This window comes from Pseudorasbora parva, chromosome 15 (genome assembly GCF_024679245.1).
Source record: "Pseudorasbora parva isolate DD20220531a chromosome 15, ASM2467924v1, whole genome shotgun sequence".
Lineage (NCBI taxonomy): Eukaryota > Metazoa > Chordata > Actinopteri > Cypriniformes > Gobionidae > Pseudorasbora > Pseudorasbora parva.
Genome location: NC_090186.1, coordinates 36,583,367 through 36,597,090, shown reverse-complemented (window position 1 = coordinate 36,597,090; position 13,724 = coordinate 36,583,367). Strand labels below are relative to the sequence as shown.

Sequence of the window (13,724 nt, the reverse complement as noted above, 5' to 3'; positions counted from 1 at the left end):
GAGAGAGAGAGAGAAATAATGTCAGTAGGCCTATTTTATTGAGACTTGAGATTAAATAAACTGCTGAAGTATTGTAGAGCTTGTAGTAATATGTTGGGCGGCAGTGGCTCAGTGGTTCATGTAGGTTGTTTACAAACCAGAAGGTTGGTGGTTCAATCCCCGGTTCCACCTGACCAAGTGTCGAAGTGTCCATGACCAAGTGTCGAAGTGTCCATGAGCAAGACACCTAACCCCAGCTGCTCCCGACGAGCTAGATGGCGCCTTACATGGCTGACATCGCCGTCGGTGTATGAATGGGTGAATGTGAGGCAAAAATGTAAAGCGCTTTGGATAAAAGCGCTATATAAATGCAGTCCATTTAGTCCATTTAGTATTAATTTTCACATGCAGTTACACGTTGTCAGTTAAAAACAACAAAGTGGCTGGTAAAAACATTGAGTGGTAGATTTTGAAAAAAGTTAATTTCCATCCCTGGCGCATGCCGTCTATGGGTGACATCACGTATTTTGCGAAATGCGCAGTTAGGTGATGTGTCACTCTCCATACGTCACGAAAGAGATATGCAATATAAACGATACAAAATTGGCCTACGATAGAGATTAAGCCTACATTCTACTACAACTGTTTATTAAAGGTTTGTTACCGATTAGAACTTAAAGTGCGATGGGGTCTTAAAATATTTTGAGGTCTTTAAAAAGTCTTAAAAAGGTATTGAAATTAACTTCAGGATTCCTGCATATACCTTGAAGTAGCCATCAGAGGATGGGTACATGGTGGTCATAAAGGGATGGACATGGTCAGAAACCATGCTCAGGTAGGCCGTGGCATTTAAACAATGCCCAATGGGCACTAAGGGGCCTAAAGTGTGCCAAGAAAACATCCCCCACACCATTACACCACCACCAGCCTGCACAGTGGTAACAAAGGATGATAGATCCATGTTCTCATTCTGTTTACGCTAAATTATGACTCTACCATCTGAATGTCTCAACAGAAATCGAGACTCATCGGACCAGGCCTGTTGTAGCCCATCCGCCTCAAGGTTGTGTGTGTTGTGGCTTCACAAATGCTTTGCTGCATACCTCGGTTGTAATGAGTGGTTATTTCAGTCAAAGTTGCTCTTCTATTAGCTTGAATCAGTCGGCCCATTCTCCTCTGACCTCTAGCATCAACAAGGCATTTTCGCCCACAGGACTGCCGCATACTGGATGTTTTTCCCTTTTCACACAATTCTTTGTAAACCCTAGAAGTGGTTGTGTGTGAAAATCCCAGTAACTGAGTAGATTGTGAAATACTCAGACCGGCTCGTCTGGCACCAACAATCATACCACGCTCAAAATTGCTTAAATCACCTTTCTTTCCCATTCTGACATTCAGTTTGGAGTTCAGGAGATTGTCTTGACCAGGACCACACCCCTAAATGCATTGAAGCAACTGCCATGTGATTGGTTGATTAGATAATTGCATTATTGAGAAATTGAACAGGTGTTCCTAATAATCCTTTAGGTGAGTGTACATTTGTAACATTTAAGATGTTGGCTTTAATCACTATTTATGTTTGTCTTTCTACAGAATAAATTATTAACAAAGTCAAAAACCTCTGGTTGAGTTGACACAGAATGACCCAGTTTTTTATCTAATGCTCTATGGAATGAAAACATCATTTCAAACATAATTTAAATCATGATCTGTATTTGTGTCCAAAAAGTTCATAAATGTAAGAGACCAACATTAAAATATGGGGTCAAAGTTGCGCGTACGTGTGGAGTACATCAGAAATGGAAGGGTGTATCGATTTACTGTCGATGACTCATTGCATGTTACTTCATCCAATGTAGACCGAATCACTGACTATAATAGGTTCTGTTGGCCTCTCATATCCAGTGTAGACATAGTGTTAGACAGTTTTACGCATGATTTATGTTTGTTTCCAGTCCATCAAGCAAGTTATACCTAATATATGGTATTGTAGAAGAAACAGTTGTCGTTCACCATGTTTGGCACGGATAAGATCAGACCGCATGTTTTGACAGCTTTTCCCTACTGTCGGGTACAATGGATATTTAACACCTTGGCCCGCGTAACAGAGAGATATCAATGTACTGACGGACCGGGTCATTGGCTCAAATGTGACTCGGACCATGTCACCCAGTTGAGATGAAACAGATTGCCTTTTTAGTGTTATGTGTCTCCCTTCGGAATAAACAATGCTCGATTTTTCAGTCTAGAAGCAGTCAGTGGCCGGCCTGAGAGATGGAGAGAGAGCCTCATACAGAGATAAATTGCTCACATTCGAACATTACTCTTGCTTATATCCGTTTTGGGGATGCTGTCAGGCCAGATAAATTTTTATTCTAATTCAACTTGGCACGTTCCAGTGGCTGGCAAAGGGCCAAATGAGGTTCCACTACATGCCCACATCTTCTGTATCTAATGTCCTGACAACACGTCAGATTTCAAGATGGCAAAATTCCTCCCGTCTACAAGTCTCAACGGTCTGGTGCACACTGTTTGTGGGGAAAGGTTAGGCTGAAACAGCCCTCATCAAGAAGGTGTTCATAACCTCCTCCCTCCGGATCAACTCGGAATGCGTGTTAGAGATATCAAGCAGGATTATGAGACTTAATTGAAGTCAATCGCTCTGTCTAGACCCCTCCTGCTCTAACATGCGGAGGAGGCTCCTTCTTTTACAGCAGTGTGTGGAAGACAGGAGATACATCAACCACATTCTAAGTTGGAAAGCAAGCATGTGTTGATCTTGCCCCAGCCTGAGGCGCTCACGATTCTTTGCGTATTTAACTGCATATCTGTAAATAAAGAAAAGCTACGTTGGCATCTGGCACAAGGTCAGCCTTAATAAATGGCTGCAATGATGCCCAACTTGAAAAAATAACAAATACATACAGCAACAAATATTCACGGTTTTGTGTTAAAAAAGAAAAGATGCACAGACTGACAACATTTCAACAAGTTTTATATCTGAAAATCAACAAACAACAAATAAATCAAGCAGCTCTATGCACTTTTTTAAGCAAGATTCTATTCTGTGGGATTTCCTTCCTTATATTGGCCGTCGTCAATAGCAACGCATTATGCTTAAATAATACTTTGGTGTAAACATAATCTCTAATATTATCTCTGTAAATACGTTCGCAAGCAATATTCTCATCAGTGTTCTATCAGCAATGACGCATTTAAATCTAGCATATTTTGTTTAGAGCCCAAACAGTATCCTAGTAAAATAATAAATATCCATATTTTCATGTGATTTGACAGTTTATTAAATATCAAAAATCCAAAAGGTGCACACCTAGATGAACACTTTACAGTCAGTTTTATGACTGTAAGTCATTCTCTTCAAATGCTGTTGAAGTTAGAAATGCATGATAATCACTAATTACATTTATTATTTTAATTAAATAATTAAATTTTAAACGGTATTACTAACCGTCAGTACATTTTATCGTGGTTTATGTGTATCTATTGTTTTGTGAATTGCTCTATAGGTCTATATGCATAAAAACCTGCATACTTAGAAAAAATATATATATAAACAAAGACTTTATCAAGCCAACATACACTGTAAAACAAATTCAGGTCTCCAATTGAACATTTTCTATAGAATATAGAATTTCTGTGAATTAAATTGCATCAATTCACAGAAATTCAATTTGGCCAATGGAACATTTTTGATGTGATCACTCACTAGACTTTTCAATTGGAGACTTTTTTTATGGTGCACTGACTAACTGTGCTTTTCTGGTTAAAAATTAGTGATATTAATTTATTCAGTTTAAGTTTAGGCATTGAATTGAAAATTCTGAACAAAGCACAATCCTAATAGAGAGCTATTACATTTGTAAAGGAAGGTTGTAGTGTCTTTGCACATGCTCATTTTTATCAGAGCTAAGTCCATATTGATCTATCTATTAGAGCCGCTTTTGGGGAACTACTCAAAATGCATGTCGCTAACTGCTCATTTTCAAGCGCTAAAGGCCGTGTTTTTTCCGCTCAAGTCCCATCAGGTAATTCAAATTGATTTTGCATTTCCCCTCGCTCAGTATTTCATTTGCACTCACCTGTCTCACTTTGAATTGGATCAGATAAGTGTTATTTTATCTAAAGATCACTGCCTGCCTAACAGACCTCAGAGTTCTCACATGGCGTACCTCTCACATTTTAATCAGTAAAAAAATGCTACGAGCTTCTAATGCTCATAAGCAAATTCAGCGGCTACCCTCTTCTTTTGAACAAATTCGTTTAACATAATGGCGGTTTGCTGCATTCCCTAATGATGCGAAATGAGATGAGACCTGTGTTTATTTAACCAAAATTTACTCCATTTTCAGAGACACCCCCCTGCGCCAGCTGCGATTTTGCTGGGGAATCTGTTTCATAATCACATCCCGCTATTGCGATAAGCGTTAGCTCATGAACCGGGGAACGAGCCACCCTCACAAACTCCCACACAGGGTTCTTGCTTCCACTGTGAAATGCATCGTCTGCCCGTACCGCTTCTTTGGCAGATTCTAGATTTGTGGAGGCAGAATGTTTTAAGGAACACACATCGGAGAATTAATTACAGAGAAAATATCCCACTTACGCTTTTGCAAGCCAATTACTCACGCATTTGCAAATGTTTATTTGGTTAGGTGGTCATTGGGGGTCTGAGGTTGAAATGGGTCTTTCAAACACCCTGTTTCTGTCTCTTTCGCAGTATGCGGTCTGGCTGGTGCTGTGGGTCGCCTGGAATGTCTTCATCATCTGTTTCTATTTGGAAGTGGGTGACCTTTCAAAGGTAACATCTGATTTTGTACTTTTTTTGCATTGTATAATCCTTCAGCTTGGGTTTCGGTGTTTTTTTTTTTTTTATGTCTAAGCTCCATAAGCATTTTATTTAGTGTTATTCATTCATTTTAAAAGTGTTGCAGATTATTAGCCTGCATTAGTAGTAGGTCAGGAATGGCATGCATTGGTTCTTTTATCAGTATTTAAGAGTTACAGTTGGGTCTAAAATCCTTTTCAGAGTTTGATACAGGGCGTTTTGGAGTCAGTTTTCCTAGTCATTCAACAGGGGACTAAATGAATAGTGAGATGAAATAGGTCATCTAGTTTTTTAATATGATCTTTCTTTCTTTTTTCCTATTGTTCATAGATAGTTTTGATGTTTTATCTCTTTAATTTTCTTGTTCTTTTTTTAAGTCATGAGTCGGCGGCAGCATTTTTTGTTAATTTTCACAAAACTTTAAAAGCTGGGGGGTGGAAGAACTATTCTAGTTTCTTGTATTCTTTTTTTATCAACACTTGAATGTGTGTAAGCAAATGGCTTTCAGAACGATGATCAAGTTGATTGAGTCCATCAACACCCCTAATGCTTGCACAGTCCCAACCTCTTTATGTGTTTGACATTTCATTCAGTAACATTAGGCAGTTTTGATTTATTTGCCATTAAATGTTTGATGGCCGCAGTTCATTACATGTGCGTAAGCAATCGTCTATCGCTTATTTCTGCTTCTTCATTGCATGATTTTGCATTCAGAGATTCTGTAAGTGGTGGTGCATCAAATAGCATGTCGACAGTATGATGTGCTTTTTTCATTGTAAAACCCACCTATATACATTCAGATAAGACTATTTTGGTTGTCTTGGCTGTCATGACTAATATGTTTTTAAGATGGCTTTCCAAAATGTTCCATCCTGTTGGACTCAATCTAGCTGTTTTTGAGTGTAAGATAGCAACCACTCACAACACCCCAGCAAACGCATAGCATCGGATTAACAACCACACAGAACACCTTAGCAATTGTATATGTAGCAACGCAATGACAACCACACAGAACACCCTAGCAATCGCATAGCAACGCAATAACAACCACTCTGAACACCTTAGCAACTGCATAGTGTAGCAAAACAATGACAACTACACACAGTACCCCAGCAACCACATAGCAACGCAATAGCAACCACTCAGAACATCCCACCAACTGCATAGCAACTCAAAAACAACTACTCATAACACTTTAGCAACCTCATATGTAGAAATGCGATGATAACCACTCTGAACACCTTAGAAACCGCAAAGTAACGCAATAACCACTCAGAATGTCTTAGCAACTACGATGTCTTGGCACCAATCTAGAACACTCATGGCATCTCAGCGGTGCCTCTCTCACTTTTTCTTTTTAAAACTGTAAACATCTAGTTCTTGCATATAAATCTGTATGTAAATCTGCAAAGATAATTTTTTCTCTCCCTTCATTTTCCCATCTTTCCCTCCTTCATTTCAACTAATAATTTATTAAATAGTCATTGTCTGCTCATGTGTGTAGAAATAGCAAGAAAATATGTAATTAAAATGTCAAATACTGTACCCAATTAAATGGCAAACCAGCCATGAAACTTGATTACAAGATACATGGAGCACTTAACATTTTTATCCAGAAAGCTCTTATGATTCTACATAAGCATGAAACCCCTACTTTTATTTTAATTTCTGTTTAATACTTAGCTACTTGACACACAATATTAGACACTTCAGTCCACTGGTCATGTAAAGTCAGTCTGTAATTGCAGGCCAAGAAAGAAGTAGTTCACCCAAAAATGAAAATTATCCCATCATTTACTCGCCCTCAAGCCATCCTAGGTATATGACTTTCTTCTTCCAGCCAAACACAATCAGTTACATTAAATAATATCCTGGCTCTCCCCAGCTTTATAACGTCATTGAATAGTGTCTGAGTTTTTGAAGCTCCAAAAAAGCACATTGTTCCATTATAAAATGTAATTGATCCCATCCATACAGTGGGTTAATAAATGCCTTCTGAAGTGAAATGGTGGCTAGCAAAGAAAAACAACATCTAGGATTAATGTTGGTCATGCCTTGTTTAAAAAAATAAAAAATAAAACACTTCAAGACTGAGTTTGCGTCCAGTCTTCTGACACTGACAGATTTTTGACCATTGAGGGTCAAATTTGATCACAGTGGTCATTAATCGACTGTTTGTGAAACTAGCAATCAAAGACTACAGATTTACGACAAGAATCAGGAGAATCATTTAGGATTTGCAGAATTTGTCTTAAACTCGTACAGTATGTATCCTTTTTTTGATCTGCTGAGAATATATGTGCTATATCACGCTTTTGTGTATTTGTATTACATCATTGGTCAACAGATTTTCGAAGCACTCCAGGGCATTGAGGCAAGAGGTATAAGGTGGACCGAAGTGATGTACTGTATTGCTGATGATAAAAACGCAAATGTCTGCACTCCTTTCCTCAGGCACAGATCTGTAATGGAGATTGATCCTTTAATCTTTAAATCACCTAGAAATGTCTGGCAGTCAATCTGGTCTTCTGGTTGGTATGTCATTAACGTGCAATCTTATCAAGCATCTCAGATGACAGAATGAACATTTCACTTTAGATCTGCTTTGCAAGCTACGATGCCAAAGATGTCAGACGGCTCGCCGGCTTCAGCTATCATTTCTCTGTTAGAGCCTCTCATGCCATCAGGCTCTGATGTGTCACATATCAAGGTTTTTATATTAGTGAAGCCATGGCTTACAAGATCAGGATAGCAAAGAGGATTATTTTAGGTTGATTCCTTGTTGTACGACTTTTTATTTTATTTTTTATTTTTCCTTTTTGTTAAGGAGAGCATGAGACCATCACCTTGCATTAACATATTCCTTGTATGTTGTATCTGGATATTCTTTAGTTGCACCTTGGAGTCATCAGTTAGGGATGTTAACAGGAATTAAAAGTGAGGAAGAGGAAAATATAAGCCGGTAGAGAGATGTGAGTGAGGATTTATCGAAAGAAACGTAGTCTAGTGGAATAATTCATGGGACATTGTTCATTAAATCCAGTGACCATATCACAAGGCCAGTGTCTGTAGTGAGAAAAGAATAGAAAATAGATGGAACCACTATACTGAAAGCGAATTATTTGAAATGTCGCAGCAACTCATATATATTGCTCCTCACGGGAGACTCCAATCCAATAGAGATGTTGCTTAGTGAATTCTGAAATTTCCCTCACCCTTTTGTTTCATAAATATTTAATTTCTTAGTTTATCCGAGAAAAAAAGAAAATCTGTCAACATGACCCTAATGTTGGTTATGATATATAGTATATTTAATTTTAGTATTATTTAAATTATTATACTATGTATTAATATTTAGTTTCTTATATTTTAATTTCAACTTCAGTTTAAGTTCACGCTTGGCATGCTTGTTTCGATTAAAACGAACCCTGGGCCGATTGCTTACTAGAATAATTATGAACATTGCCACCTGAACCCTGGTGCACACCAAACAAGCGGACCGAGACCACTGAAAAGATGGGACTCGCTTCCAAGTAGGGCTGGGCGATAGACAAGGAAATCGATATCAATAAAAATGTGATAAAACGTTTGTTAATTTTTTGTCTTTGTCAGAAGAAACCAGAGGTTGAGAATCAAGTTTGGTTACATGAACAAAGGCACTCGCTCTCTGGTAACCTAGCAACGTGGGGAGTGACACGCTCAGCCAATCATGTAACAGTATCGTGTTTGATTCAGTAACAGAACGGACGTGGAGTGATACGTGAAATGAGTGCCGCAGCGAGTGAGAAAATTGTTGCTAAATCGGGAAAACCAGTATGGTAGTTTTTTGGATTTTATAAGTGTGACAGTAGTCAGACCAGTGTCTGCAAATTATGCAAGACAGTGGTCCCAACCAAGACGACGGTAATACCACAAACTTGTTTCCCCTAAGCCTTTCATCAGGCTCTGGCACCATTTCTGCTATTGTTGGCTCATTTTGTAAATATAAGCAAATGATTTAGACGTGCAAACTGGGTGCCGATGTGATGAGACATCGTGCTCGGCCAAATTCGCCTCAAACTTGTGCATCTTCGTTTGCGGAGCCACACAGAAAGTTCACTGCAAAGCGAAATCGGGTCTTGAGCTCTCTCCACGTTGACGTCATTTTTGCTGCATGCACCCTTGCGCTTGTGCAGACGTGTCAAGAATAAACATATTTGTGTTAACATTTCTGCCTTTATAACTGAGGGGATTATAATCAGAGGAAGGTTAAGTTTAAAATAAAAATGTTTGAACTTAATATATTTTTCTCCTGGTCCTTATTTTAAATAAGTCATAAAAAATATCAATAATTGTCGACCGATATGAAATGCCTATATCGTGATACAGTTTTCAGCCATATTGCCCAACCCTACTTCCAAGCAAATTCTGTTGCTATTCAAATGAACTTTGAACGTGACACGGACATGAATGACCAAAAATGGGACACGTTTTCTCGTCATAGTTGCAATGTTGCCTATCACAGTTCGGTATCAGAACCGTGTCTTCTCGCAGCAGATATTCCTTTGTGTGTGTGACGGAGGGATTCCTGCCACTGTTTTGACTCCTTGACACATTTTATAATCTCTTCACGAGTTCTCAGCTGGTCAAAATCCCATCATATGTAGGCTGTTCACATAAAATGAGCGCATTTAGCACTACTCACAACATTGTTTTGGATGTTCAGTGAGTTCCATCTCAAAATATTTGTCATAAAAGCCAACCTATCAGTTTGTGAACATAACCCTATGCCTTTAGGTTCGGTGTTAAAATGTGAACGCTATGCAGACCAGGAATTAATGTTTTTTTGGTTTGGACTAAATGAACCAAGGAAACCAAACTACAGCCTTAGTTCTTTTGTGATTGTGTGTAGTGCTTTTGTCATTTTTCGTTTAGTTCTTGTGTCAAATGTATGCTCTGTTTAGTTCATTTTCAGTCACGTCTGCATTAATTCATCTCCGTCCAGCTGTGCCTGTTTAGTTTCCTCCTTTTCCATGTGTATTTATTCTGCCTGTTCTGTTCAGTCCTTTGTCAATCAACAAATTGTTTGTGTGAATGTGGTCTATGTCTGCTGAGTTAGTTATTTGATTAAAAGAACCTGGTAAATCTCACCATTTCCTTCATCTTGCGCCTTTCTAAACCACCAATCCGTGACAGCTTCTGCTTATTTCAGGTAGTTGCTAATTTGTATTCATTTTTATTAAAAAAAATTGTTTATATTACATTTATATTTAATTTATTTCAGATTTATTCCATTTAACAAAAACTATTTTTAAGTTAACAATAACAACACTGCTCCAAACAACATTGGACCACCTTGACTTTCATATTATGGACAAATAAAAATTAAAGAGTAAATAATAACAAAATTTTCATTTTGCCATGGACTTTCCCTTTAAAGCTACTACCACTGTGTGACTGTGTGATATTTTCCCCCATCTAGCAGCCCCCATCTGTTCCTCTCAATTCTGATTTCGTTTTAACTCCTACGGTGGCCGATGTAGTCCAAGATTAACATGGCAATCCCCCTTTTCACATTCGACACGGTGCCATCGAGTGTTAAAATGTGAAAGGCGAAGCTTGAATTTACGGGTATGTCCCTCTTTGGCTAATGTACTTTCAAGATGGAGGGCCAACATGGCGACCGGCATTCGAACCCCTACCCGTATGTATTTTCAATGGCATGTTATAAACTTACGAGAATACTTTATTACTTGAAAGAAGTAAATATACATTAATGAGCACATACATTTTTGAAAGAACTACGTGTTTTTAGCTAAGAATAAACTAAAAAAGTTACACAGTGTAGCTTTAAGGCTTTTTCAGAGATTGTGTTAACAGAACAAGTCTGTAAAGTCAGGCCCAGTTGATATGTTGCAGCTTCGGTGCTGTTGGTCCGCTGGATTGGCAGTCCTGATGTGTCTTTCTGAAGCTCTTCGTCAGAGGGGCTGGCAGCCTGTCACAGCTACAGCTTTGTGGGAAAAATCGAGAGCCTCCGCAACCCTCTCGAGAAGCCCTCTGTGAGTCTTCATTGCCGTTCAACGCCCTCTTCGTTTTTTAACTGGAGAATTCGCACAGCTTCACATCCCACAAGGGATCTTGTCAGTCGGTGTCAGCTGGAGAAGAAAGTCACTCCGGTATCCTTGATGTCTTCACGGCCTCCTTCGGAACAGAGAGACCTTGAAGAGGCAAACAAATGGAGTTTGTGGATCCGCCTCGCAGAATCGGCTCCCTGAGTCATCAGCGCAACTTTAATTAGTTAGAAAAGTTATAGGAGATTATTTAGCATAATTTATTTCCTTGTGACAGTGCAGCTCATGATTTATTAATGTGGGTGTGATGTGTTTAACCAGCAGAGGATCCGTTGAGACCAGCACAGGCAATTAGATTTAGATCATACACAAACAAATGAAGATAAATACAAGAGGCAGTTCCCAGTCTCTTGTTTTTTTTAGGTCACACAGGACTCAATATAAGACTCGCTTTGTTACTTATATCAGTAGGAAATAAGGTTGCAGGAATAGATCTTTTGCGTAACCTAGTGAGCTGCCAACAGCAACAGCATTTTAAGAGCAGTTTCGATGCAGAAACTGTTCCAAAAGATATCTAAATAAGAGATAGTCTTATTATTAGGAGATGAGAGGGCCAGTGGCTCTTACCATTGAAAAAAGGGTGACGGCCAACTTAGATAATGTGGCGCGCCTCAGCGTATCATATAATGGCAGTGATGTCAATGGTAAGTGAGTCAGTTAGAGTTTACATTACACAGTTTGTTGTGGATAAGCACATTTGCTTTATAAAAAAATGTCTATATTTGGTGTATAATGCTAGTAAACGAACAGTAGGACTGCAATGTTTGTGTAATGAGCGGTAAAAAGAGCATGGATTTCTCTGTTAGCTGTATTGGGCATGACACTGATACTAAAAGTGTAATTGTAATTTAATTTAATTGTTGAAATTTGGAAGCCATAGAAAGATTACATTTATTTATTAAAATCTTAATATTTTGTTTTCCTTCATTTATTAAAAAAGTATTATCATTATTAAGCATTCACAGCAGTCATTAATCATTAAAATTCAAGTCTAATTGATTTGTTTAAACCTAGAAGCCATGATAGAACACATCATTATTTTATTCATCTCTTTATTCATTAAAGGGTTAGTTCACCCAAAAATGAAATTTATGTCATTAATGACTCACCCTAATGTTGTTCCACATCCATAAGACCTCCGCTCATCTTCGGGACACAGTTTAAGATCTTTTATATTTAGTCAGAGAGTGTATGTAAAGTGTATGCACACTATACTGTCCATGTTCAGAAAGGGAATAAAAACATCATCAGAGAAGTCCGTATGTGACATCAGTTAGTTCATTAGAATCTCTTGAAGCATCAAAAAATACATTTTGGTATCCCCAAATAAAGATTCAAATGGTTATGAATCAGTGACTCATGATTCCGATTTTATAATGAATTGCTGATTCATAACCGTTTAAATCTAAACAAACAGGGAAGAGAAGACAATGATGAATAAAGACGTAGTTTTTGTTATTTTTGGACCAAAATGTATTTTTGATGCTTCTAGAGATTCTAATGAACTAACTGATGTCACATATGGACTACTTTAATGATGTTTTTATTCCCTTTCTGGACATGGACAGTATAGTGTGCCTGCCTACACTTGCATACGCTCTCAGGACTAAATATAAAATATCTTAAACTGTGTTCTGAAGATGAACGGAGGTCTTACGGGTGTGGAACGACATTAGGGTGTCATAAGAGTCATAAATTTCATACATTTCATTTTTTGGTTAACTAACCCTTTCAATGCATTATATCAGCATTATAGTGCATGGCAGTCATAGTCATTTAAGTCTTATTATAATGGGTAAAATCTAGAAGTCAAAGAAAGAAAAATGTATATTGTTTAATTCTTTAGACAATATTACATAAAGCCTATTATTAAATACTACTTCACCTTTGCTGGTGGTGATGTCATAAAGGAGACCTATCGCGACATTTACTCTGCCATCGTATAAAAATAACATTTTCATTAAGGCAAAATCTACATATAGTGTCCAAACGAAAGTATTGTTGGGTGTAAAACATGTCCAAGATTAGCAAACAGGCTGTTGAATCATTAAATAATAAGCTATTTCCTCATAAAAGCTGTTTATTCAGCATAGTGGAACATCTGCTACATTGATATCCATTAAAAAAGGCCTCTTGTCTCCTTCCCTGTGTACCGCCAAAGCACTGCATGTTTATTTAGAAGGCTGTCCTAGAATGCCTTATGACAAGCTTTGTGCACAGCGCTTGAGATATTTTAATCTGCAGTGTACCCTAATTTGTTTCTTGTGTGCCCACCCACACAGCATCACCCTAAACTCCCCACAAAACTCCCCACAAGGGAACCCATCCCATCCCGCAAGGGTAAAGGTTCTCGCTTGAACTGCACCTTCACTTCCTCCTCTTCATGTTCCCTAATATCTCTCTTTCTCTCCCTTGTGTGTCTCCTCTTGTCTACTGTTAGGAACCGAACTGTCCACCTTGTTGCAAAACAACAATCTCTTTGTAATTAGTTTATACATCATCTTAATCCTAGAAGCACTTAAATATTTAATATTTAACTAAAATTATATTTCATATAAATATAATTTTTAAGGTGTCATGAACTGGCTTTTTTAATTTGTTTAGACTGTTGTCTGAGGTCAACTAATGATGTTTGTGTGGTTTTTACATTCAGAAACATCATAACTAGTAATAGGCTATTTTCTACACTGGTTTTGAGGCTCTCTTCTGAACGCTGGGTTTTGATGGGCTTTTGATAGATTTGCATATTTAATGAGCTTCAGCTCCTGTCATATCTAGCCCCTGTCCGT

The 13,724-nt window shown here is 38.0% G+C and overlaps 1 protein-coding gene across 1 annotated transcript in view; it reads left to right on the top strand.

Annotated features, from left to right (window-relative positions):
- nkain2 (sodium/potassium transporting ATPase interacting 2) overlaps positions 1-13,724 on the top strand; it is a 215,156-nt gene that overhangs the window by 73,620 nt on the left and 127,812 nt on the right. The window contains exon 3 of the mRNA XM_067417953.1: positions 4,718-4,798. Coding sequence (XP_067274054.1) covers positions 4,718-4,798 — 81 coding nt within the window. The remainder of the gene's footprint in view (positions 1-4,717; positions 4,799-13,724) is intronic.